The 25,913-nt window shown below is 53.9% G+C and overlaps 4 protein-coding genes across 4 annotated transcripts; 2 read left to right on the top strand and 2 right to left on the bottom strand.

The window, feature by feature from the left end:
* The first annotated feature begins 11,647 nt into the window (after nt 1–11,647).
* Nucleotides 11,648–16,080, top strand: HER10_EVM0002129 (uncharacterized protein). The gene is made up of 3 exons (XM_035482882.1): nt 11,648–14,573; nt 14,629–14,768; nt 14,821–16,080. The coding sequence occupies exons 1-3, from the start codon at nt 14,111–14,113 to the stop codon at nt 15,586–15,588; spliced, it is 1,371 nt and encodes a 456-aa protein (XP_035328947.1). The 5' UTR covers nt 11,648–14,110; the 3' UTR covers nt 15,589–16,080.
* A 2,795-nt stretch (nt 16,081–18,875) lies between these two features.
* HER10_EVM0009200 (dsba oxidoreductase) lies at nt 18,876–19,817 on the top strand (the record flags this gene model as incomplete). The annotated part of the gene is made up of 2 exons (XM_035478695.1): nt 18,876–19,044; nt 19,330–19,817. The coding sequence occupies 2 exons, from the start codon at nt 18,876–18,878 to the stop codon at nt 19,815–19,817; spliced, it is 657 nt and encodes a 218-aa protein (XP_035329827.1).
* Nucleotides 19,818–20,057: 240 nt separating this feature from the next.
* On the bottom strand, nt 20,058–21,846 carry HER10_EVM0013070 (transcription initiation factor IIE subunit beta). The gene has a single exon (XM_035482440.1). The coding sequence runs from the start codon at nt 21,258–21,260 to the stop codon at nt 20,361–20,363; it is 900 nt and encodes a 299-aa protein (XP_035330288.1). The 5' UTR covers nt 21,261–21,846; the 3' UTR covers nt 20,058–20,360.
* Nucleotides 21,847–22,282: 436 nt separating this feature from the next.
* HER10_EVM0010709 (cytochrome b5) lies at nt 22,283–23,793 on the bottom strand. The gene is made up of 3 exons (XM_035480161.1): nt 23,316–23,793; nt 23,073–23,199; nt 22,283–22,977 (listed from the first exon to the last, which is right to left on the bottom strand). Exons 1-3 carry the CDS (start codon nt 23,429–23,431, stop codon nt 22,813–22,815), a joined length of 408 nt encoding a protein of 135 aa, XP_035330021.1. The 5' UTR covers nt 23,432–23,793; the 3' UTR covers nt 22,283–22,812.
* Between the last annotated feature and the right edge of the window lie 2,120 nt (nt 23,794–25,913).

Here is a 25,913-nt window from a genome sequence, read left to right as displayed (position 1 = left end):
CCTGCGCCTAGGGCGTCCACCCTCTTTCTGGGAAACGCCACTCTTTTTGGTTCCTTGACCGGTTGGACGGGACCAAATCAACCCAACCCAGGGGAGAAAGACAAGACAACGACGGCGTTCCAAGAGAAACCAAAAACAACGAAAGGGGTGTGGTTGGACAAGGGGCGGCGGTGGTGGTGGTCCACCGACGCCGCAACGCGGGGGTCGCAGTCAACGCGAATAAGGAGTGAGGACCGGGCCGCTTCGGGGTCCGTCGGAGAGAAAGCGTAAAGGGCTCGGCGGCGTAGATCCATGCGGAGGCGGGTACTACGACCGAAGTTCCGCGCTTCTGCTTTCCTATTGTTGGGTCACAAACGCTGGCCATTGTGCGTTGTTCCCACTGGCACCCACAAACATTTCAATGTTGCTGGGCCTGCATGTTGGTTTCCCGGAGCAAAGACGCGGCAACTGGTTAATTGGTCCTGCAGTTTGCCTATGCAGCGGATAAATAATGGCGAGATTTCCCACTTTACAAGAGGTCACGATGGGACGAGAATGAGTTTGGATCCGAATGTCGCAAGGAACACTCCCGCATATGCGCTGGCTCGCTGGCCTGCTGGGGGGAATGGGTAGGATGGATGGCCGCCGGCCAGTATCCTTTCCTCGGTCAAGACAAAAGGGCGAATCCGACGCGACCCCGCGGCTGATTGATCGAGACGCTGTCGAATCGGGCTGACATCCCGCACATTTGAGAGCCATGCCGCATAAGCTCGGTCAACCTAACCTGCCGTCCACGTAGGTCAAAAGGTGCACATCGCTCCCCGGATAAAAAGACGTCGGACTCATCTCTCAAGACTTTTGAAACCGGGGAGGTGGGTATCGTGGGTCTCAATGTCGCAGATATGAGTGGCTATCTCGCGTGATTCTCCCCGTCCAGAAGGGGGATGAGTTATCGTATTTAATTATCAAGCGCATCTTCACCGAGCTTCGAATGTCTCAACGCCTCATTTCCCGACCCCTATGCACCGCGGATCTATCAGTAGGTTTCTCACACGTGGTTTTGATGCAACGTATCAGGCCCCCATTCCCAAGAACGGCAGGCCAAAGCAATCGATAGGCATGTAGTGTCAGTTGCAGCCTTCTCAAAGCCAAGTTGACGAGTTACAGGTGCCCCTTTCATACGGATGTGGTTCAATCCTGTCCGGCCGCAACACGTTTACTCGGCACGATTGGTCTGTGTGTTTCTGGGCCGTCCTTGGGCACTGCGCACCGGCTCCGGGTTGGCTTTACGGAGCGGTCCGCCTAGTATCCGTAGGGAGATGACGAACAACGCAAGGCCTCTTGATGGTCTTTGCGGTCGTGGAGATCGACCGCGGAATGTAACCCTGGGTGGTTGCAAATCCCCAAGCTTATCGTTTGTCCGGTTGAGACCGGCCTGGAGACGCGACTCAAAGACGAGAATGCTTCATCATGGCCAAGGGCTGAAGATGCACTTGAACCGCCTGCGCCAGCTCGCGTTATCCCACCAAGGGGGCACGTTACGTGTCACGAAGTCTTGCTTATTGGCGGAGATGCGGTTGACCCCAGTGCAGATGTCTCGCCTGTTTCTAGCCGCATCGGGGACTTGTCTGGCGGGTGACTTGCAAGACCTGCTGGTCCGACTGGGAAACCGCGCCACGAGAAGCTGATTCGTCGTCAAACGACTCCTTGAGCGACGAGGAAACCGGGCAAAGAATAACGAAATGCAGCCCTGACTGAGCTCAGTGCTTTGGTAAGGATGTGCCCGGAACCTTCGTTGGACCGTCACAGCGGGCCTCGGAGAATTGGTAGATGCCCACGGCCACTCGGCAACGTCAAGCCAAACCCTGGAACCTGATCCAAGCATGAAGGTGGCACAGCCCGGTGCGGAAGGGCCAACGTTTCTGCCGCACGCGCCTCGGAACAACGAGTCCTGTGGCCGGGTCCTCATTCTCGAACACAAACATGCCCTTTCTCTGGCGACGTCGAAGGGCTGTAGGCACAAAGCGCATCGAGTGTGTTTTCTTGCAGGTTTCGGGTGGTTTGAGCGCCCCCAGACTCGCTCATCCGACTGATCGAATTACTCGGTAATTACGGGTGAACCATGGTGTCGGATGTCGATGATTCCAGCCAGACGGACGCGACCCAGGCTGACCGGGGTCGGCATTGCTCCCGGAAGATTGAGGTTCCCTGTTGAGCGGCCAAACCGCGCGGAGTCAGGCCAGATCAGGCAGCCTCTCTAGCTGAGCCATCGTCATGGATCTCCCCGCTGGAGCCCGTATCGTTACGCAAGGCCCATGAGAGACGCTACGACGCTCGCTCGCAAGTCAAAGGCAAGGCTGATGGAGCGAGGCAAAGCTTGATATTCGACCTTTGAGGTTTTGTTCACCCGAACAGCACAGATGGGTCGCATTCTAGGCTGCCTGCGTAGGTATGATGAGCCTCGTTCCAGAGGGCTACAGCAGCCCATACCTGGCATGGAGTCATGTCGATTCAACATCTTTTTTTTTTCTCCTTTGGCCTGTTTATTCCAAGGAATACTGGTAAGCCTGATAACTGCTACGCCGCGCTTACGACAGAGAGCGAACTGTATTCGTACCACGAGCTGGGAGAGTGAAGTGGGTATCTCCCAGCGGCCGTCGGCCCCGATGAGGGTGTGGAGCAAGCGGCTCAACCTGTGAAGTTTGAGGATTCCTGACTCAGTTCTCGCCATTCGGCCGGATTGAACCTTTGATGGTGGTTTCAGAATTTGAAGATGCTTCAGCGATCAATTCGCCTCCTGTGCGCCTGGACGGGACGAAGAGACGAAGGTTGAGATGACCGTTGGTAGAAGCCCAATGCTGCCCAAGGTGGAGGTCAATAGCCTCCAGTTCGGCCGGGACTCGTCAACGGGTGAATTCAGTGGGAGGTGGTGGCGGCGGCGCCGTCGATACCTTCCAGAATCCAAATGGAAGAAAGGGAAAAAAGTATCAGACGCGTGTGTGCGTGTGTGCAGCCAGCGTTACGTTTCGATTCCCGAGCGGCAAAAGTTGGACGCGTTGCCTGCCGATCTCTGTCCTCTATCTTTTTCTTTGCGTTTTGCCCGCGACGCGTTGTCTTCCCACCTGCAAGATGGCTTTGTATGAAGGGATTATTCCTGAGATGCCAGGCCATTGCCGCGACCTCATGACTGCTTTGTATCTGTACGATTACGGATGTAGCTGCTGAATACCAGTGGATTTCGACAACTCTGATGTGTCAACCTCTTGCCTTGCTGCCAGGATGATAGTGGAACAGCGGAAATGCCGGTACCGCCGCAGAGTGGTCCAGCAGAAAAGCATGCCAAGGGTTGCCCATTATGGTTGACGAATCCTAGACTTTGAAAATCGTTGAGGCATTGTGTGCCCGGGGAGGAAAGTGTCCATGCATCACCGTCTTCCCGGCGAAAAGGAGTGTGCGCTTCCATCTGAGTGGCTCCGTTGCTTTTGATGGTGGTGGCTGCTGGAGATCAGAACGGCCAACGAGTGGGCCATGATGTTGAACTTCGCGACCCTATAATTTGACGATAGCCATCAAACCCTCATGGAGCAAGCATTGATGAAGACCTGGCCATGAGCGGTTGACAGCTCTCGAGTGCAATTGTGCCCTCCAAGGAACCCACGAAGAAAGACAGCGTAACATAGCCGGCCGGCGGTCATCTCGGATTCAGTTCATCCCACTCAGCTAAGTTTAGCTAACAGACGTAGTCTCCTCGTGTGAGTGGGTCTAACGAGATTTAACATGCACATCCCTTTAACTGCCGGAGCCTTGTCTGGCACTCCCCGACTCCTGAGCCAGTGAGCCTTGACCTGACGTTGTAACTCTCGCCTGGTCGATGCCAGGCAAGGCAAGCAACGCAAGGCGAAGCTAGCGCCTCCCCGTGTCGTGCCAATGAAGGGACGGGTTGGTGTTGCAACTGACAGTGGTCGAGATCCCCAAAGGCCACGATTCGGCACGGGCGTTTCATACCCAGATCGAAAAGAAAAAGGTGGTTGTCTGCGGAAATGGACGAAAGTATCTCGACGGAGCGTCCGTTGATGGAGAGAGATTAGGTACTCAAACTGCTGCTCGCAGTGGCTGCGATTGAGGGCCTGGGGCGCAACTATTGGTTATACCCTCGTGGTGAATGTCTGAATTTTTTTTCTATCCTGACTAGCTTGCTGGCGGGACGCATCCAGTTGGCTGACATGTGTATCCGCCACAATACGTTCCCCTGGGTGGACGTCAGACTGACCGAGGCTTGGCCTTCCTCGAAGTCTCTGCCGCATTAATTGAAGATACGCCGCTCTGCACTCCGTAGTCTAGACGGATACCTGGGTGATTGGGGGCGGTTCTGAACGGGGGCATTGACTTGGGTACGGTAGATGTGATGGGTCATCCGCTGATCGTGGTTGTGATCAGGCCCAGTGTTCGTCTGCTGTGCCAGGCCCGACGGTCCCCAGTGCGGCACGGGAGACATCTAGGTGGAAGACGTGTATTTTTTTCCCTCTTGCATTGAAGGGTGGTGACGGACGTCAGGCCGTTCCGTGTCACGCGTATATCCGTGAGTGAGGGAGGCCCGGATGCAGGGTGTAGGCGCGCATCACTGGCTTCGATATCGAATCGTCAAGGGCCAATTTTCAGAGTCCGAGAACCGACTTGCTACGTCGAGCGAACTTATGCGTTGAACCGTCGTCGACGACCGCGATAATAGACGTATGGATACAAGAAGAATGGACGGAAATAGACTTGATTTTTGGTTTCGCGGCCCTCACCGAAGCTGCTAGCATGACAAGGCCTGCCAAGGCTAAAAAAGACTGGTAAGTATCAGACAAGGAATCCATGAGCACGGGAAGTTGTTTGGGTTTGGTCAATGGGGTGAGACCGTGAGAAGACAATACCTATGGATACAGACACAGATACCAGTACGGATACAACCTGCGGAGTATAGGGAAAGGGAAGAGCAGAGGCCACTTGCGCTTGGCCTGCAACTGCCTCCCTCTGTTCGCAACTTCGCATCACGGGGTAAGAAGCACCACCCGCCGGCCTCAGCTGACGAGGTGTAAATGGAACAGAACTTGGGGCAGGCACTGGTCATAGCCCCATGGCATGAGGCTGGATCCCGCTGAATCCCGCTGAATCCAAGGAGGCCAGCAACAGGACACGGTCAAGCCACTGCGGGAGGAAGCACCCCGCAGCTGTCCAACTCGCTAGACGTGTTCGTACAGTTGGACACACTGTCCGGTCATGGCTTTACAGTGTGCGGACTGCATGCTGCCTAGGTACCTACCTTGGACTGTCGAGGATCCCCTATTGTTCAGTATAGACACAGATACAAAGGAAACGTGAGCGCCCTTACCTGAGAGTAGACAATTTTCCCGCTGCCAAAGGCATCGCTGGCTGCTGGTATGGAACCTGGAACGCTGTTGAGCCAGAGAACAAACTTGGCCGCAGTAAGCCCAGGGGTCGCGTAGCACAATCGTAAGTCATCTTTCATGGAAGGATGAATAGAAAAGAATCCTGCATGGAACAATCATGGAAGCTGCCCAAGCCTCCAAGCTCAGGCGGTTGGCGTACGCCAATCTTCCAACTCTTGCCAGCCGCTGCCAATGTGTTTAGCAACGGCTATCTGCGCTAGAAGCAAGGCATCTTGCCTTAGCGCCGGTCCTTGAGCTCCCCGTGTTGACATGGTCGAGTGCTTGATAGATTGTAAAGTAGTAAGGGGTTGTGTCGATGCCCGCGTTGCTGCCCACCTTGCATCATCAGCAGCAACGGCAACCTGCATGTCGATGCGCAAAGCACAGAGAGCATGGAGTCGGATCCAACTCGTTACCTGATGCCACCCGCCCAAGACTCGGCCTGGGCCCAATTCCATCAGCCGGCAAACATGCGAGATACACTCAACCTGTATTCGTCACCACTAGTGCTTGGTGACCAATCTGGGCATATCTTCTGAAACAGATTGTCCCGACACGCCTCGCAGACTGAGTCGTACACACACGATTTAGCTCATGTTTGCCGTTTGGGACGATGCGCGATGCACCAAGTTGGTTGCAGACTGCCCGCAACCAACTCACCTCGCCCTAACTACAGAGCACTAAGCTGAGGTGAGGCACGGTACTCTGTATATCCGTACTTTGTCACCTCATCGTTTGACAGCACATCTCAGCAGAGTCTCCTGCCTCTGACTGACCGCTTCGCTCATCTGCTTCTGTGCCTGTTCTTAATCTTGAATCGTCCGTGCCACGTCGATTGATCTGCTCACAGTCGTGCGCTAGCTCTTCTACCTCTTTGCGGTCAAGAGGCCAGGGGGACTAGGGGTCAATGCCACCAAAAGCTCGTGAGCTTCGACAGATTGGGCTGTCTGTAACCGCAGTTGGACGGCTCGCACAGACAATCGTTGTTCAAAGTCGCCTGCGGCAATCTCCGCTGAGGCTCGCTAGTCCAAAGACCTTGTCACCTGGACCACCCCATGGACCATGCATGACGGTTGTAATAAGCCGTGGGTTGCTTCAGCCGTGGGAGTCTGGGAGATGCCGCAATGCGCCCGTGCCTGAGCTGAGCCTTGACAAGGCGGGTACGGGCACTGTGTGTAACAATTCGCAGAGGGTCGGCCGTCAATGGGCCTTTAGATCAGTCTGAGCTTTCGGGAACAGAGCCGCGGGACATCACCTTGACCGTGGTCGACAAGGTCCTGTCTGCCAGTCTGGTGTCTTTTCGTGAGTGCTCTGGCGCTCGATGCTTGACGCTGGTCATGCTGCGAGCCTCACTGCATTGCAAATCGTCCAGTCCCTCAACGTCCAACCCTACTCTGCAGCCGGCTGTCCCGTTCGTAAGTCAAGGCAGCCATGCGAGCATTCGAACGGGCGGCCAGGGCGACAAACATACGTCCAAAGCCCCCGGCGCGCTGTCAACGGCGTGTTTGAGGCCTCAAGGCCCGTTCTTGACACACGCCCCTTTGCCATGGATCCCATAACGGTAAAGCCAATGGGCCAGTGGGAGACGGGCCCCCAGTCTGCGCGCGCGAGTGCCCCCCGGTTCAAGGCTGATACGACACAAGGTGCCTGGCTCTGGGGCCAGGGGCCTTGCCTTGTGCAGCAGAAAGTCCGTGTAATCTTGTGCTCGTCGGCCAATTACCCGGGGGGACCCGGTATTCGTCCAACCTTCTCGAAGTATTCCAGAAGGAGTGGAGAGGAGAAAGAGGCCTTCCAGGGATAGATTGACATCGAGCACCCCACCCTCGTCGCAGATGAAGCGGCGAGACGGCGGCGCAGCCCATCCCTTTGACGCAGCTGTAATTCCACGGCGGCTCACACGCCGTCGACGCCTTCTAGAAGAATTCTGGAAACCTTCCCCGCTAGGCCTAGCATCAATCTCCTGGCTGCATGCGAGGGCCACTATGCCTCCCCACGCACTCAACTTTGCGCCAAGTTTGTGCTCATATCCCTGTGGGTTTCGGTCAGAGATGCTGGCAACACCCCTTTTTGGCCGTTGCTCCCTAGCTCTGATGTTCAATTGTCCTCAGCGCAAAGGGCGGCCCCAAGAGTGGCAGAGTCCTCCATCGTGATCATGAAGATCCTCGCCAAACAGACGGTACCTGCGTCTTGATGTAGTCGTCGTATCTTTACGCGTGACAACTAGTAGGGCATCGCAAGCCATGCATATTTGTTGTGAGCTTGCCCGTATTAGGTGATGCCAATGCAGGGCTTCGGTCATGGGTGACCAATCCGAGGAGAAATTATTCGACGTCGGCCGTCGCGTCATTCGACTCTGCTTTTTTAATTATCACTTACGCTACCGAATGTTAGCGTGCAGCGATGTTTGCCATCGGAGTTCGAGAAAGTCGATGTAGCATTTTCTTACTTTGAACAAGACGTAACAGGGCCAGAGCCGCACAGAGTCGCCAAAGGTTTCCGAGATATTTAGTTGAGAATAAAGACGAAAAAAAGGGGGCAGGAAGGAGTACGACCATCGAGGACGTTGAGAAATAACATATTGCAAGTTATTCAACTGTTGTCTTTCTGTCACTCTTCCGATGTGCCAATCTGTTTGTCATCCCAAGAGCCGTGGGCAGACCCCGGTTCCAATAATTTGGGCACATGACAACGGTGACGGCATCAGCCAAACCATCTTGTCAATCTCGAGCCGCTTGTGCCTGATTGTCGGGCCTCTGCATCGACATCGAAACGGCACTCCACAGAGGTTTTGGCAAACAGCCAATCTTTTCCAGAAGCAATGGAGCCCTTCCACGACCATGCCCCTTTGAATCTTTGGTATGGCGGAGCAGCCGGGAGCCCCTGCACCTTGTACTGTCGCACCCTCGCACCTTTTACAGGGCCCTTGGATCGAGATTGGCTATGCTAAGGCATCCATACGGCGTAAGACCTGGTTGTGCGCTAAACGTCAGTGACAAGAGCCGGATAGGAATGGGCAAGAAATAACAAGCAGGGGGTCGTTCAAACAGCTCCAGCGTAACTTTGTTTCGCGACTTTGATACGTGCTCTGAGGGTGGTAGCAAATTTGGAAGTGTCCGAGCGTTCATTAGATGGCACTCTGCACCTCGTTGCCGTAACATTGCAGCCCGGCATAATCAATGGAACTTGTAGAAGCGGCCGCCAAGAGGAAGTCAACCCAAACAAGAGGGAAGCGACAGTATCTGAGGCGGCTAGGTCTCGGGTTCTCTTGATGAGCGTGATGCGTGGGAGATGAGTGGTGAGAAGAGGTGCGGTCAACCATCAGTGTTCCATTTGTAATTTTCGCAATTGGAGAGCAAGGGTGGATATTTGAACTCGCGAGGTATTTTGTAGTGGATGGGCAGTTGTATCGTCAGTATAGGAAACCGTATTGTAGTATCCGTACTGCGGCGCAATGGCGTTGCGAAATGGAGTGGCTTTGACCACACTCTGTCTGTCCTCATTGACAGCGTACGCTCGAGGGTGCTCGGCCAGCGCCAACGGTGATTGCCCAATTGAGAAGGGCAGTAGCCATATGGAAGCTTTGGAACATTCGTCCGGCGCAGGGTCAAAGCACCGCCAAGTCTAGCTTATCTGATGAGCTTTGAGTGCTGCTGGGTAGCGGCTCATACGGAGCACTCCGTAGATGCTTGCTTGCGGACGTAGCCATCGATAGGCGGGCAGCATATTCGCGTGCGGTGCCGAATGATCAATGGTTGATACGTGTCTGGCTAAGAGGACGAAGACATTTTGTCTTTCATCATTGACCCAACGTGGTTGATCAATTCGAAAGAAAGCAACGCAAGAGTGAGTTCTTTAGGTTGCCACACAGCTTGGCCGAGTGCTGGACCGGAGGAAAAGCGAATTGACGGGAGGCAAGACCTGACTCTCGACTCTCGACTCTCGAGGCAAAGGAAACACATGCGAGCACCCAAGCCCCTGGTCCGCCCTATCGTAGGTTTTGTCTGTGGGGTTGCGAAAGGTAAATTGGATGTGCCATTCTCGCTCCTGAGTGGGAGACGAGCGACCCACTACCGGGGTGGAGATGATGGCAGAAATAACCCGATTGTTTGATGATGACGAGGCAAAACGAGAGAAAAGCCAAATAGCATTGCTGGGGTCTGTGTTAGGCGAGGGCAGCTGCCAGCCAGCCGGAGGCATACTGTGTGCAACCGAAAGGTATTGGTAAAGTAAGGTACGCAGCAAGGCCTGTCGTTTTGGCGAGGTACCCCTGAGCTGAGTGGAAGGATGGAAGAAAAGAAGGGGGTCGAAGAAGTTTGAGAGTTGGATGCATTCGGACAGTATTACTTTGCGTCTGCATGGCGGCGGGCTGAGGGTGATGATGATGAGCAGCGGAGGTGACAGTGGTAGCGGATTCGAGTGATGAAAGATGGTCCCCTATTCCCCTTTTCGTCCATTGATGATGCATTGCTTGCAGATTGGTCTGACAACGAGCGTGATGTTTGTCTGCATTGTCGAGGGCCCATTTGTCCATTGCGTTGGTGGTGTTGAGACTCGAGGGCAGTGGCCTTGTGGTGCTCCGTCGGCGTTGGCAAGCTGTCAGCCGCACACCGTCGATGGCATGAACCCTGTACGAAAGCCAGCCGCAGGGCTTTGGCCAAAGACAGCTTGAGAAGAAGCAGAACAGGAGGCGTATTGGATGGGGGAAAAGCATAGCAGGACGTTGAATGAGGTTGCCGCTTCATATCCGTACGAGTGCCTTACTCTGTATTTCACAGTGAAGAAGGTGCGGTGTCGTGGTAGGTACTTGTTCTCCTGGTGTAAGAAAAAGGCACACGATGTACACCTGCTGAGAGGCATCAGGAGCAGGTGCAAGGCAGCATCTCTTTCTGGCCACTGACACTTGCTATTCTTATCGATTACCTCAGGTAAGCCGCTGCGTCTGGCGCTGCATTGCAAATCTGTTTAGGAAAAGATGATGCCGTCACTTTCTTTCTTCCTCTAAGGTATCCATAGGTAACAGATGCATGGGAAATGGAAGGCGCAGAATAAACGGTTGCTTCACGCATAGTTAGGTAGAGCTCGTAAGATGGTCACAACCCCTGGAGGTCGGCGGTGGCCCAACCGGCAGCACAGAGACGATCGCCGCCGACTCCAGGTTGAGCAGGCCCAGCAGTGTGGAGCAGAGGCAGGGACGTTGAGCACTGGAGCCCCCTTCCACTTGCCGAAGAGACAAGATCGGCCTCGCACTGTCAGCACTGTATACACCGTGCGTCGGCAAGGTACGGCAAGAGCAGTCGGTGGCAGGCACACTGCAAGGTACCTCGACATTTTGAACATCGTCACAGCCGGTGCCAGCCAAGGTAGGAGAGGGAGAGGATGGGAAAGAGAGGGAGTACCTCACGCAGCAGGACATGGGGCGAAGCAGAAAGAGAGAGAAAAGGGCGAGGAAGGTACAACAGCAGGGCAGGGGCGAGTGGAGAGCTCCAAGACTGGAACAAGGGAAACCTGGAAGGGGGCAGACCGCACGCACCCTCGCACCTACCCATAATCGGTTCTTGTGTCGTTGCTCTTTCCATGCGGCAACACCAGCCCGACGCGACGTAGAAAGTACCTTACCACCTCTAAGTGGGCACTGCGGTACCTCACCTTAGCATGAAGGTTGTCTGTCTCCATGCGCTACCCAAGTACCCAAGTATCCAAGTGCTTTGCAAAAGTGCTGAGCGTGAAGTGAGTAACATTTGGAAGTCTCCTTGTACCTTCGTACCCATGTACTTCTGTACCTTACTTCGCACCCCCGTTCGTTCCTGCTTCAGTGTCCATGGCCCCCAGTTGTCCCAGCTAAACCGTTCGTTTCAATTCACCAAGCTTCCGCACTTGGGATCTCACTTGACCTGACTTGGGGGGAGGGTGCGCTCTCTGGTTCTCGACATGTCATGTACCCTCTCCTCTTGTTCCAAGACTGACGATACGTGCGTGTTGCGTGTGTGTGCGCGAGTCCATGTGTGAGTGCGATGTGTGAGGACATCGTCTTTACCTTACGACTAGAGACGGTAGGTATCTGAGGTTTGTGACAAATGTGCGTAAGGTAGGTAGGTACTGATACGTGTGGTTGTGTGGTGTGAGCAATGGGTCAAGCAGCAAAGGTACATGTTCGCCCAATTTGCATGCAGGAAATTCATATTACACGCTGTCCTCTTTCCTCTTTTTTTTTTCCCTTCCAATTTCTCATATCCATAGTCTGGCCCGTCTACCTCTTTTCGTACATGCGTATCCGAACGATATTGTTCGATTCAGAAGATTATTAAGGATTCCGACGCCAGCCGCCCTCCTTCGATCCATCCATCCCACTCATCCAGCAAGCTACAACAACGCAAAAGCCAAACCAGTCATACATACCTTACCGTACGGATACTTTGTGTACCGACTCGACTCGACGACTCGACGTATCGACCCCATTCTTTTTTCTCACCGATCCGTTTTACTACGCAAACCACACCAGTCCCTCAGGTGCAGGAACAGGAGTAGGGACCAGGAGCAGCAATACGGACAGGCCTAGTAACAGCAAGCTGTATCCGTACTGCGTGTGCTGTGCGTGACGTGCCCCTAGGTACATCGCACACCCCCCCCTCCCCCCTTCCTTCCATTATTCCTTCCTTTCTTCCATCTCCCCCCCGGTCTCACTAAAAGGATCGTCTCCGTGGTTGACATTTTTATAACACCTGCCGAACCCCGTCCGTCCGTCCCTGTCTACGCTCCGCTTGCTGCGTCACAGCTTCTTTTCCCTTCACCTTTCCCCCTTGCTCTTTCCCATACAACGCACACACAACACTCGATCCTCGACCCTCACTCGACCCTTTGCACGCCAACGCCAACGCCAGCGCCAACGCGCCAACTCGCAACCCCAACGCCAAAAAGCCAAGGGCCGACCTTACACCACCACCTTGCTCCCTCCTCTCACCTTGACTTCCTTCTCCATACATATTCATACCCTTCCTCTGCCTCTGCAGCACCGACAAAATTCAAGTCAACCGTGCTTTCTTTTTTCTTCTTCATTTTTGTCCCATTCCTCCATTTCCTTGCGACGGGCAACGTTCCCATCTTCAATCCCCAGAAAAGGAACTCCCCTACGCCTACCGACAGCCGTTCTTGAGATACCCATTGCTCCCACTCTCTACAGTAAGTCGAAGCTTCTTGTCTTTTTTTTCTTTTTCTTTCTTTCAACTATCCCTATCCTCCTCCTGCATTCGCATAACAGTACGCCATCCCTTGTCGTCTACTCCTCGTCATTGCGCTTCAAGGCAAATTTCGAGTCCCAGACCGAAGCTTTCCTTTCACTCTCTGTAAATCCACCACATGTTGTTTTATTTTCGGCTTTACCTTGCTTCCGCTCGCTAGTCAACGGAAAGTCTTTTGTCACCGCGTCTTCCATTCTTGTGGCTGTGTCCGCAGGCTTGTTGGCCGGTTGCTGCACAAACGATACGTACCCTGCACATACACCTGCCGCGCCTCCTGGCTGTGGCTGCCCTGGCTTCTCATGCCAGGTGCTGCTGCTTCAACAATTTTTCCCGCGCTTTTCCTCATTGACCCACTTTTCCTTCCCTAACCCTGCCGGACCGTCTGCACCCCCGATCAAGGTTTCTTGGCCCCTGTTACCTCATCTCTCGTCCGAGACCTCCTACACGCGAACTTTGACAAACACCCACCCATCTCTCTCGATACAACTGGTTGAGCCCTCGGTCCGGAGGCACCAGTCTTTTTTTTTCCCTTCCTCTTTACTCATCCTTTGGCTTTCGCACATGCTCTGCTGTGCATGCCACATCAACCTTTTCTCTCGACTGTCTACGGTTAGGTGCCGACGAGATCACTAACTAGTGGCGCGTCATCTAGGTCATATTGACTGAGCCGCCCTCTATACCTTGACTATCCCTCTCATTCTCCTTTTCCGTCACACGTCGGCTCAATCACGCATATCCGAAAGAAAGGCATCCTCATCCTTTCCTCAAAGACGACTAGCGATCAGCACACACCTTGACCCCGCGACTTCCCGGCGTATACGTGGTGGGCTGTGCCTTCGAGAGACAAATTTTTCTATTGCGCCACGTCACGATACTGAGTTGTGACGACGCTGGAGATCGCTATATATTCCGGATCACCAAAAGTCCAACCGACCAAACGAGCGTCCCGGTTAGAAATCCGATTGATTATCACATCGTCAACTCTTCAGTACGGTCGAGGCGAAGCTCAAGTCTAGTCTTCGAGAACGAGCAACATACTGGTCTGTGATCGGTCTGTCCCGGATTCCATCCATCATCCGCACAAGGTAAGCCTGCGAGCGAAACCCGTCAGTCTGATTCAAATAGCCCGCCGCCAGGTGCTCCTGGCACACCTAGTCATGCCACAGTCCATCCCAGGCTACCCCCGCCCTGGAGAACTCTACACAACCCTGCCCGTGGACGCTGCTCAAACGCTCCCACTCGTGGCGATGTGCTGCCCCCCCAAAAACGTCGCCCTCACACACCTCCCTTATTCAGAGCCTTCGCCCCTCGGAAGATGACCACGCTAACAACCTCTCAGACAGTGCAGTCTTTATAAACTCAAAGTCACCTTCGCCTGACGCGGAGAGTCGTCCGAAAACATATCTCAAGCTGGCTATCCACGCAGGGATCCCGACTATTGCTAGCGATTTTCTTCGCCGTAATATGAGGTCGCCTATTCCAGGCGAGGTAATGGACATTGGCAACTTGATGAATCAAAGAGGTGCCGCCGCTATGCAACACATTCACAACGGAACTACTCCCGAACGTCAAATGCATCAACTCCCCCAACTCACCGCGAGAAACATGCCCGAACCACCGATGGACCGTGCCGGTTCTCCCCACGGCTCCGAATACTCTCAACACTCCCGTCACACAATGGAAGGCGTCCCGCGTTCCTACCCTTCACCCAGTGCCATGGTCGGCGCTCCGATGCAGATGCAGATGCCTGTCTCCCACATGGGACCTGGCCCTGTAATCCTGCCCGGAATCCCTCAGCATGATATGTCTCAGGGCATGCCCCAATACAAGGCACCCGAGCAGCAGGCACCTCAGCAGCCCACCAAGGCCTATCCGTGCAGCACATGTGGCAAGGGCTTTGCTCGCCGAAGTGATCTTGCCCGTCACGGTATGTTATGATGTATGATGATCTACAAGATTTCATCTCTGACCTTTGCTTCCAGAACGTATCCACAGCGGAATCCGCCCTCACGTTTGCGACTTCCCCAACTGCGGAAAGCAGTTCATCCAGCGATCTGCTCTCACTGTCCATCAGCGAGTCCACACCGGAGAGAAGCCTCACATGTGTGAGCGCTGTGGCAAGGTAAGCTGACTCTCCAGCGAGGAATCCTGTTTCATGCTAACAAATGCCTTAGCCTTTCAGCGACAGCAGCTCTCTGGCACGCCATCGTCGTATCCACTCTGGCAAGCGTCCGTACAAGTGCCCGTACGCCGATTGTCAGAAGACGTTCACTCGCCGTACTACCTTGACCAGACATCAAAATCACCACACTGGTACCGTAGAGGAGGCCGCTGCGGCTACAGCTGCTGCTCTGGCGGCTCGTGGAGCCACTGGCAAGCCAAACACGACTCGTTCTGACGGAGATGCCATGTCCAACCGTGGATCGCCTCTTACCACACCTTCGCCTGGCCAGCGCACCCTCTCGATGTCCCCTAGTGCCGACAGCATGCACCGTGCCAACTCCGAATTCCAGTACATGGGCAACAGCTCACTTCCGGTTCACCTTCAGCGAGACATGCATGTTGGCAGCCCGGCATCGACATCTTCTGGAGGTTACAACACTGGTATGCGACCTACCTCGCACCCCACCAGCTACGGACCGCCTCCGACACTCGAGCCCAGCGTCGAGCAGCACTCTGGCCCCGGCAGTGCTGGCGGTAGCCCTCACATGGGCTCCGTCGGATGGCAGTCTCCATCGCACGTGCCGTCGCCCTCGCACAGCAGCAACGGTGGTGGCTACACCTACCCCGATCCCGATGCCTACCCCTCTGCGCCTTCGCTTGGTGGTCAGATGTTTTACGGCAACCCAGCTCAGGTCCGCCGCCCTCAGAGCACCGAGCCCCCCGCTGGCGCCTACGATATTAAGGGCCGTCAAGGCGAGCTGTGGGCAGGTGCTCATTAGGGACGGCACATGTAACACTATCGCCAGCAGTCACTCCTAGAGCCCTTTGGGATTACCAGGAATGCAGATGGCCGGAAAGATTTCCTTGGTGTGGATTCATCTTCTTCTTTTTGCGGTACGAAAAGTTTGTGCATGGCAAGGGTGGGGATGGTAAATAACATACAACTTTAATATTGCGGGCTGCACCGGGACAAGGTCAGGAAGATACCAAGGGACGGGCAGTCATCCGGTTCGTTTTACAACCGCCTTTTCTTTTGTTATCATAGACTGGCGGGAAGCACACACACTTCATGATGGCTGGGTCTCCATGGGCATTGGCTGGAGGCAAAAAAGGTTGGGAGGAGTTCCCAGACAGGACACGGCGTGCGCTTGAGCAGCACGCCGACGGATTTGGTGGAGACTCGCTCGAGAAAGGAACGTGCCTCTTTTTTTTTTCTGATATGCAATGTTTTGTATGCAACACTGTACTCTGTACTAGACAATGAATGCGCGTAGCAATCTTTTTCTCTCCTCAATCGTTCAACTTGTCTTTGATGCATGCATGTTCCTCCTGGGTTACAAAACTGTAGAAGAAGACGGAGCTAGAGCCGTAAGGTGACCGGGAGAGCTTGAGGACCGATCTCATGATGGTCAGTGTGCGCGTGCATATCTGCTTGCCTGTGCATCATCAGTGGAGGTGGGAATTAATCTAGATCCCGTTGGAGGGCGATCCGGGGTTGGCGCATGTGTCCCACTACCTAACGCACGCTGCACTTGGCGGTTGGTTGAAATCCAGCCGCAAAAGAATGTCGCAAATTTCGTACATAGGTAGTACAAGGCGAACACGAGGTGAGTTGCGCGTTCGTTGTCACGTTTTTTCAGAAAGGTACGCAGGTATTGTGAAATGATTGGTAGGTGTTCATTGTACATGCTTTTTTTCCATGCTCATATACACAAACATACGCACGCACGCACACTCTAATTCATCACTGTTGTCTCTTACTCAGCACTCATCCTTCCTTTTTGGGATGGAGAACTTGTTTTCAATGAAGTCTTTGTAGAAAGTAAATGGGTGACAAAGTAGATGTCGGGCAATTGCCTCTCGTTGTACCCACCACGGCATTACTATAGTTCCGTTTCTGCGCTCTTAAAGGCGTGCTCTTCCAGGAACACATGAAAGATGAAAAAGATGATAACGATAATAGTAATAACAGTAGCAATAGCAATAGCAGCAGCAGCAGCAGCAATAGTGGTAGTTGAAGTAGTGAGAATGGAGCTAAGGTATTGAGCGGCATATGATTCATTTGGGAGGGTGTTATGCGGCAGGCAGTGGGTGGTCATTGTATGAAGATCTCGCTCGCTGTCATGTAAGAGGTTTCTTGGTCGACTTTTCCGTTACGAAATGACCAAGGCTCGAGGTCTACTACCCTGTTAAAATACTTGCCCAGAAGTGTCGATGATCCATCGATGCCACTCAACCAAAAGATGCTTGCTTCTGCGTGAGATTGAGACTGATGAGAGTGGAACAATTGAAGGGGGAAAATAACAAAGTCGACAGATTAGGAGAGAGTAAGACCAAAGAGTCTGGGCACTGCAACGATGGCAGCGAAGGAAATGGTTGGCGGTAATATCTGTAAACCAGAACCGGAACCGAGCCGCCGAGGTTTACGAAACGAATCCGAGGCGATTCCATTTCTCTCTCACGTCGCCTTTCTTATTTCCGTACTTTGTACTTTTTGTCTGTTGACGTTTGGATGTAATCAGAAATGATGATATAATCAGAAAATCGAAAAACCCCGGGGTGGGGAGACGAGGCACATGGCGTTCGTTGCCCCGAGTGCCGATATCAAATCAAGCGTGCGCCTTTCCGAGTTTTTGTGGTAAGCCGTGTGGGAGATGATTAGTGAACTTTGTACTTGAGTCTTGACTCTTGCCTGGCCTTGCGAAAAAGTCTTGTCCATTGTTCAGAGTGAGGGGGACGGAAGCCGGCGGGATGCGGTGGGATCTGACATTTCCAGTGTTGAATCCGAAAAGCCCGGTGCGAGATATTTCGGGGGTTTGATGGTTCTTTTTCCTTGGCCATAACGTTATGAACCAGAGGTGATGATGTCGTGACGGTCCTTTTTCCAAGCATCTCGGGTTTCGGGCTACTTGGGTGGGGAGAGCGCGCGCGCGCTCCGGAGAAATTTGGTCATTGTGTCTTTGGATTAGTAGTCGAGGGAAAAGAGAAAGACAAGAGTGCGAGGTTGTGGGTGTGTATCGGGAGAGGGAGGACGAAGGAAAGGATTATGTATTATTCTTCCCAGTCCTCTCTTACTGTTCGCCCGAAGGGTGACACATTCGAGAAGGGACAACACAAGGAAGGTGGAAAAGTGGTCCGTCCTCGCTCTCTCACGCGTTTCCTGAGGAGCGACATTTGTTGGTTTATCAATCACCCAGCCGCGCTGAGCAAGCTACGAGCCCGATGATTAGTATTCATTTCAGTACTGTCGTTCCTTGGACCTTGTGTCTTTAATTCCAAGTAGGCAAGCTTGGCAGAGTACTTTGTTGTCGTGCCTCGTTTCCAAGGATTTTTCCCCTACCCAACCCACGCGCCCACCACCACCACCCATACGCAAACACATGCGCGCACACACACACACCATATGCCAACAATGTGGGATTAGACTGGTGGTGCAAAGCCATGAGATGACGGGGAGTCCACGGCACAAATTACCTATTATATATCCGCGAGATCGCCGCAACTTCTGACAAAGTTGGCGCAGCTTGTAGAAAGGAAACTCTAATACCCACACCTTCTATTCTTTCCCTTCCCCCCTTCTCTCCCCCCAACTGTACCTTTGCTGCCCTTGACGTTCCCGAAGAAATCTAGAAGGTCCAGCAAGTTCAGTCTGACCCAAAGAGAGTTTTTGGAGCTGGACACTGTCGAGTCCAACCTTGGATTGACAAACGGGACCGGTCATCCTCTGTGGCTTACACGAACTCGCCCTGACCACGCCCTTGGCGGGTGCCGAGAAATCACGGCAGAAGGCACAACGAATGCCTTGGTCTTTTTCTCATCACTCGTTTACTCATCAGACTCAAACAACCAAAACAGCCAAGTGATTCTATTTTCATCATCGACAAACTCATCATATTTGTTTTTCCACCGGCGGTCTACCATCGTATGGCATATACTTGACGAACACTACACACTACTCATCCATCTCATCCTTCACAATCACAACACAAACCCACCTTCGTCAGTATAAGCCAGGACTCAACGACAACACAACAACGAAGGTAGCCATCTATCGAGATAACAAAGAATGACGGTCATCAAGATCGAGGCCGTCACGGACCTGCTATGTCCGTGGTGCTACGTCGGCAAGAGGAACCTCGACCGCGCAATCTCACAATACCGCGCCGTGGACCCTACCGCCGAGTTCGAGGTCGTCTGGAAGCCGTTCTATCTGAGCCCGGCGTTGAAGAGCACCGGTACGTTATTTTTTTCGTCTCTTCATACTTCTTACTCGTAGTTTTTCTTTCTCTTGAAATGTAAAACATGTCTTCCGCTTCATATCGTTTCCTCGGAGAGGAAAAGCTCTCTCACGTTCCCTCACTCTCACTTACACCAAAAAACTTACGACAACCTCACTTCCCCGGTTTCTCATCCTTTCTCATCCTTTCACATCAGCCGCCAAACCTATTTCACAGCTCCAACACCACACCCATGAAAATAAGAACACAAACAAGCAGTTTTACTAACACAACCTCACAAAGGCTACGACAAACGCGAAATGTACACAACCCGCTTCTCCCTAGCAGGCGACCTCCCCGCCGCCCTATCCCGCATCACCTCCGCCTGCGCCCAAACCGGCATCGCCCTAAACGTCACAGGCCGCACCGGCAACTCGCGCCAATCCCACAAACTCCTGCGCCTCGCCCTCGTCTCCCGCGGCCCCGCGGCCCAAGACGCCCTCCTCGAGGCGCTCTTCAGGGGCCACTTCGAGCTCGGCGCAGACATCACGGACCGCGCCTACCTCGTCAAGACGGCCGCCGAGGCCGCGGGCCTGAAGGAGTCCGACGTCGAGGCCGCGCTGGATAGCGATCGCGCGGGGGAGGTCGTCGACGAAGAGGTCGTGGGCGCGAGGAAGGCGGGGGTCACGGGGGTGCCGACGTTTACGGTGCAGGGGCGGTGGAGGGTCGGTGGGAATCAGGAGCCGGATGTGTTTTTGAGGGTGTTTGAGAGGGTTACGGAGGGGTGCTGAGTTTCTTGGTGGTGGTTTGTTGTTGTGGTCTCTTCCGGTTTCCCTTCTCTATGAGGTTTCTTGTAAGCGACGATGAGAGGAATGAGGATGATGTGAGAAAGGGAGGAGAGGGGGTCGGTGGTATGTCCTATCTGTTCGTTTGGCTTCTTGTTTTATTCTCTTGTTGAGTTTCAGCGATATGGCATGGCGGTGGCAATAACATCATTTCCCATAGCACAGCGTCAAAGAATGTAGTAATGTTGGATATTCATCATTCTTCTTCTGTCCTTCGTTTTGGGGTGTAAGTTTCTTAGTTTCTCTGCCTCCTGCACAAGTGAAATGCGTGTCCTGCATTGACTGCGGCACAAAGACCCACCGCGAACCTGCCCATCCATCTATAAGGGAAAAAGAACTAGACACGGAAAAAAGGACAGCAATACCTGTCCCAGGTCTTTGCCAAATAAAGTGTGTCTGCCCGTTCGTCGTCTCTCTCTCCGCCGTCCAAACCCAAAACGCCGTTTCGAAAATGCATTTCCCTGTATATAAACACTAGGTAGCCCGTGTCTACCGCTTCACCATGTGGCTGTAATCCTTGAGCAGATGCTCCATGTGCGTATTCGTCGTCTTGCCGGTGCGCCTAACAGCCCGCTTCTTCTGCTGCTTCTTGGAGTCGACCTTTTTGATCGTGCTGGGGTCGGCGCTGGCCGGCTTCTGGCCCACGGAAACAAGCTTCTTGACAATGTCATCGGTGGAGGGGACCTCGACAACGTTCCACATGCGCTTGAACTCGTCGTCGACGTGGTGGTGCAGCGTCGCGTCGTCGAGCCAGATGGCGCGCGGGTGCTGCTCCTTCTTGGTCTTGACAATCAGGATCTTGTGCTCGCGCTCCAGCTCCATCAGCGCCTGGTCGCAGTCGGGCCACCCGTCCTTGAGGTCCTTGACGTTGGTCCCCTCGGCGTCCCGCTTGCTCTGCAGGTGCCGCAGGAGCGTCATCTTGTCCTTGACGCCGGGGATAATGGGCCGGTGGACGTACGTACCCGTCCGCCACGTCTGCTCCGACATTTTCGGGTCGGGCACCCACTGGATGCGCGGGTGCCGCCGCATGCCCTCCACCAGCTGCTGCTTGTGCTTGTCGGTGCTGCGCGTCTGGCCCAGGTGGTCAAAGATCTCGGTCGCCGTCTTGGGCTCGTCCTTGCCCTTGAGCCACTCCAGCGCATACTGCATCTGCGTAAAGACCTCCTGACCAAAACTAGTGTTCTGAGGCTGCGAGTACACAATTGCATTGGGGTCGCGCTTCCGCTTGCCCGATGCGGTGGTGTCGTTCTTGGATGCTGACGCCATGCTGCTGACGGACGGGGAGGGTGACGGCGGCGCGAGAGACGTGCTCTTGGATTGCAGCTTGCTCGCGGCCGAGGCCAGCGAGCTGCTGAACATCGCCTTCTGCTTTTCAAGAAGGGAAGACATGATGGGCTATAGTGGGGGGCAGTCGATGCCGTAGGATATGGTCTTTCCGAAGCTCGTGACTTTCCTTGCGGGACGTTTGTAGTGGCGTCAGGAAGATGGACTATCCAAAGCCTGGCGCAACAAGTTGTAGTCGTGGGATGATTCACAACGTAACTGGCCGGAAGGTGGTCGATATAGTGAGGATTTGGCGTATCTCAGCTCAAAAGCTACCACGTCGAAGGCCGCCTTCCCGTAAGGAGATGCTGCCAAAAGAAACCCTCTCAATCCTTCTTCCTTCGTCTCAACCGTATCAAAATCCCTCGTTTCAATCCAGATCGATCGTCGCTCGCGCTTCGCACCGCTGTTGTCCACTCTCTTTCAATCGTCGAGCTATCGCAGCTTCAGCCGCTAAAAGTCGCCGACCGTATCCCCTCGACTCGATCGCTAATCAGCCCGGAAGCCTGCAAATATCCGAAATCTTTTGTCGCGGTTCGATTTACCCCGCAGATATTCGTCCGCGTCGCGAGGTTGGCAGCCGGAGTGGGAGAGAAGCAAAAAGGATGCTTGGTCGATACAATGGAAAGTAATGAACTTCAAGGTGCTTGGCTGTCTGCCTGCTGCTGGTCAGTTCAATTCTCCGGGACGGGACGTTGGAATATGTGGCGCACGGACGTGGCTGGTGAATGGGTGGAGACTGGAGAATGAGATAACTCAGCCACGGTGCAATCCGGTTGGTTCGGAATACGGAGACGCCCCGATTCCGCTTCTCGAGCACAAAAATTCCGAGCTGATGGGTTCGAGCACATTGAGTCTCCGAGATTAACAGCATGGGCGAGGGACCTGATTGCGGGTCATGATTTGCACGGGCCACGCTGGCTCATGGAAAGACCAGGTTGACGCAATAGTTGTAGCTTTCTTGGGAGAAGCAGACCTTGGTTTCTCGAGGCAATTTGTGGACGCAAGCTTGCGACCATTCGTGAAACTGTAGCAGCTCAACCTTCAATCTTCGTGGGTGAAGTCACTGTGACTGCAATCTCAATTGCCGTACCTAAAGCTCCGTCTGTTGCTCTCACTGCTAAGCGGTTCGTACAATCACCGGTTGCGTTACCACGTGCCTAGAGTAACGACGCCCACTACCCAGTATATCCAGTGCAGAATCTCCAACAAAGTATCATGACCAGAACGTATATTCTATTAAAAGCATATCTTCTCCCGGCAGATTTGGTTCGGTCGTTGCTCGACCAGCCAGATCCTCTGCCCGTGAATAAAAGCTCCCCTGTAACCCGTCTGCGTCAGCTCGTAACACATCCATGGGACCTGAAGGTGACGCAAAGGCTTTCAAAATAGACCTTTGCGCCCCCATTGCTCTCGCTCTTCAAAACCAAGTTTCCGCCTGTTGAAGACAATGACCAGAGCCCCCGCCTTCATAGCCGTGGCGGCGGCGCGCGCATCCTTGTTTCCCCCTTTTCGGGGAAGCGGCGGCGGCGATCGTGGTGGGAGCCCCTTGACCCTCTCAGCATCTTCTGTTTTGCTGTAAAAAGAAGTCCAAGACTGTAGCAATGCAGCTTGTGTCTTATGCGGACTGCTGCTGTTGCTGCTGCTGGTAGTTGTAGGCGACGTATGCGAGGACGCCACCGACGAGGAGAACGGCGTACAGGCCGATGCCGAAGCCGGGGCTCTCGGTGCTGGAAGCTGAGCTGCTGGCGGCGACCTGCTTCTTGGGGGCAGGGTCTCCGGGCTGTAAAAGGGGGAAAGGTCAGCACAATTGTTTTCCGAGGCTTAGAAGATGCGCGCGCGATCGCGGCAAGATGGGAATCGCTGTTATTGACTCACCTGACGCTTCAGGTCACCGAGGTACAATTGGTCCAGGGTCTCGCGGGCCTCGTCGCTGTGTCCGACATCCTCGAAAGCCTCGGTGGCATCCTGACCACCGACGTCAAGAAGAACCTCCTCGCCACCGCTGTTAAAGAAATGAGGTTAGTTGGAGGTACTCGTCGAGAGAGATTGAGATCCATGAGAGGAGGATACTGGCGCAAGAATGGCAGGAGGCAGAAGCAGGTCTGGCTGGTTACTTACGGGTGCTCGTCGACAAACTTGGTGCAGTCGTAAATCTTGTCGTGGATCACCATGTAGATGTCCTTCTTGGTGTTGTGCTCAGCAACATCCTGGTAGGTGAGTTCGACAGCGCCCATTGTGACTGATTTGTGTGTGGAGAGACGGCAAAGGATTGTTGTTGGTAAACGTGGCTCCTATTTTTTTCTTCCTTCCTTGTTTATCGGAGGGGTGGGAAGTTTGTTGAGGGTCCTTGCTGATTTGGCTAGGATTCGGTGTGAAGAATTCGAGTTGGTTTGCGCAACACAAGGCTGAGGGGAAGAATCGCAGGCGGGAAAGTTTGGTTTTGGGTATGGGATTAGGTGAGAGAGGAAGGGGAGGTTTTTTGGTGCAGGAAGAAGTAAGGAAAAAGGAATCGGGCGAGAAGGAGGTCCCTCGGATGTTGTTGAGCCCGTTCACACTGCTTTATCGCGGGACCCCGTTAAAAATCGGGGGGGAAAGCGCAGCACTTTGCGGACTGGGACTGACAGCTGATGGAAGCTTCCGCTGGGACCAAGCGGTCACTACCTGTGGACACCTCACAACAGTACTGGGCTTGGTACCAGCAGTCCGCTCAGGGGTGGACGATGTCTTAAGCCAATAGGAAAAGAAGAAATTAGTGCACAGTTGCCGTGATTCGCTGGAGTAAATGTGGGCTGGGGATACTCAAGAGAGGCACCACAGTAAGGCAAGCGGCAGCACAAGGAAGAAGGTGCGATTCCAAAGGGGGGAGCCAATTTAGCTGGCGGAACTTGGTACCTTGTAGAGTCAGAACACTCGCTACCTTAGTAGGCAAGTAAGGTATTACCGGTAGGTATGTGACAATGGAAAGGACCCGACTACTTCCACAAGTTCCATTGCCTTCTTGCTTAGACCAGAGAGGAGAAGCTCGCCGGCCTCCTTCTCGGCATCGCACTCGGGTAGTTGAACCCCAGCCAAACAGACATTTGACACCCTTCCAAGGCTGCCACCGTTTGATGCATAGCACACACACCTTGTTCACATACCCCGAATTCTCACATTTCAGGCCAAGGTAATTCGTATACTCAAGTCTCACTCACCTATACTACAACACCCGTGTCGATTTGCCATAGCCATCAACCGGAACCAAGGACCTTGGACCTAGGTAAAACTGCCCTTCCTGGACCAGCCACGTCTTCCTTCGCTTCACCCCGCCCGTTGATACTCCCAAAGCGACTTGTCGAGTCAGGGCTCCCGCTGTAAAACTTAAACACTCGCCGCTTAGTACCGGGGGCTACTTCGTACCTAGTCTTCCACCTCTTTACCGCCCCCAGCTTCCGTGGTCGATCAACACTTTGAGAACGAAAGAGAGCACGTTGCTAGCTCGTTTCGAAACGCATGGCCCCTCCAATGCTTCAACGGGGCGGAATCACATCGGTGTCCGCTACCGAAGCGGTTCTATTATGCAAAATGCCCTTCCTTCTACACAGTATTCGGTACAGCTTGTATAACAGGAATCTTGGAGGAAACCGACTGCAACGTCCCCCCCAAGCACACCGAGTGTCTGTCTGTACTCTTCACAAGGGTCCGGCACGGCCTCTCGTCTCCGGGGTCCAAGTCCCCAGTTATTCGTGTTCGTAAACTCGCATTGCCAATCGCTGCTGCTTCCCACGCCTTCTCGTGGTTCACCAGCAGCCCGACTGCAACACCAAGTCCCGCAAATGCCCACACGTACCGCTGCAAGGTCATTGTTCCCAAATCCCGCTTCCACGGGGGATACATACCGTCGTCCCCCACCCTTGCCATCTGCGCCGTTCCCTCCCCCCTCGTTGTCAATCGACTCAATCCTGACGCTATCGTTCCGTCGGATCTTGCCTTATCTCGCCGTTCCGCGGGGTTTCCTGGGCTGGACTAGGTGGATTAGCCTGGCTCCCCGGGCTGAGAGTCTGGACTGGACCAACCTGGGGCACACACGTACGGGATACACTACTACACTGCATATCTGTACCTCGCGGCTCTGACAGCGCAAATAAAGGGCCGCTCACACACACGCACACACACTCACACTTCGGACGGACTGATCACTGACCATTAAAAGAGTCCGGATCCCACGGAGCATACGGGCAGTCCAATTCCTCCAACGGAACATTACCTCAGCCATCATGAACTCACGAAATACAAAAGAGAGAGAGGCCAGCATCAACTTCCTTGATTCTCCGAACGACACGTTTTCCTGACGTATGGAACCTATCGAGTGTCCAATTCCGCCGTACGGACATTTCCCCCCAATCCCGCAACCCACCCTTCGGGAAATTCGGGATGATGCCGAGGCAGTCCCGTGCGGTCTCCGGCCTCCGGTATCGTCATTTCCCTTGACTCTCCCTCCCGAGTCCCAGTCTGCCACTTGTGACTTGGTATGAGCCCAAAAGGCGGGGAACGCGCGGGGTAACAAGATTGAGATCCGGGCCTCAGCTCCTGACTCTTTCTTAGATAGTGGGCTGCGATAGCTCTTTTCTTTTTGGGCGGTCGTGAAGATGTCATCGCGATATGTTACCCGATTAGGTAATTTCCGCCGGTTCGATTGACAATCCGTCTACCACACATTTCCTCCTCTATTTTCTA

Source organism: Colletotrichum scovillei (genome assembly GCF_011075155.1).
Source record: "Colletotrichum scovillei strain TJNH1 chromosome Unknown Contig00009, whole genome shotgun sequence".
NCBI lineage: Eukaryota > Fungi > Ascomycota > Sordariomycetes > Glomerellales > Glomerellaceae > Colletotrichum > Colletotrichum scovillei.
The sequence above is the reverse complement of the archived record's forward strand: the minus strand, read 5'-3'. Positions and strand labels throughout refer to the sequence as shown.

What these genes read in the sequence shown, in the direction of transcription:
- HER10_EVM0002129 (XM_035482882.1), top strand. Translation starts at nt 14,111, where the DNA reads ATGAGGTCGCCTATTCCAGGCGAGGTAATGGACATTGGCAACTTGATG. An exon ending in AAGTGATCTTGCCCGTCACG is followed by an intron (nt 14,574 to 14,628) that starts GTATGTTATGAT and finishes CTTTGCTTCCAG; the next exon opens with AACGTATCCACAGCGGAATC. An exon ending in TGTGTGAGCGCTGTGGCAAG is followed by an intron (nt 14,769 to 14,820) that starts GTAAGCTGACTC and finishes CAAATGCCTTAG; the next exon opens with CCTTTCAGCGACAGCAGCTC.
- HER10_EVM0013070 (XM_035482440.1), bottom strand. Translation starts at nt 21,260, where the DNA reads ATGTCTTCCCTTCTTGAAAAGCAGAAGGCGATGTTCAGCAGCTCGCTG.
- HER10_EVM0010709 (XM_035480161.1), bottom strand. Translation starts at nt 23,431, where the DNA reads ATGGGCGCTGTCGAACTCACCTACCAGGATGTTGCTGAGCACAACACC. An exon ending in AAGTTTGTCGACGAGCACCC is followed by an intron (nt 23,200 to 23,315) that starts GTAAGTAACCAG and finishes TTTCTTTAACAG; the next exon opens with CGGTGGCGAGGAGGTTCTTC. An exon ending in TCGGTGACCTGAAGCGTCAG is followed by an intron (nt 22,978 to 23,072) that starts GTGAGTCAATAA and finishes CCCCTTTTACAG; the next exon opens with CCCGGAGACCCTGCCCCCAA.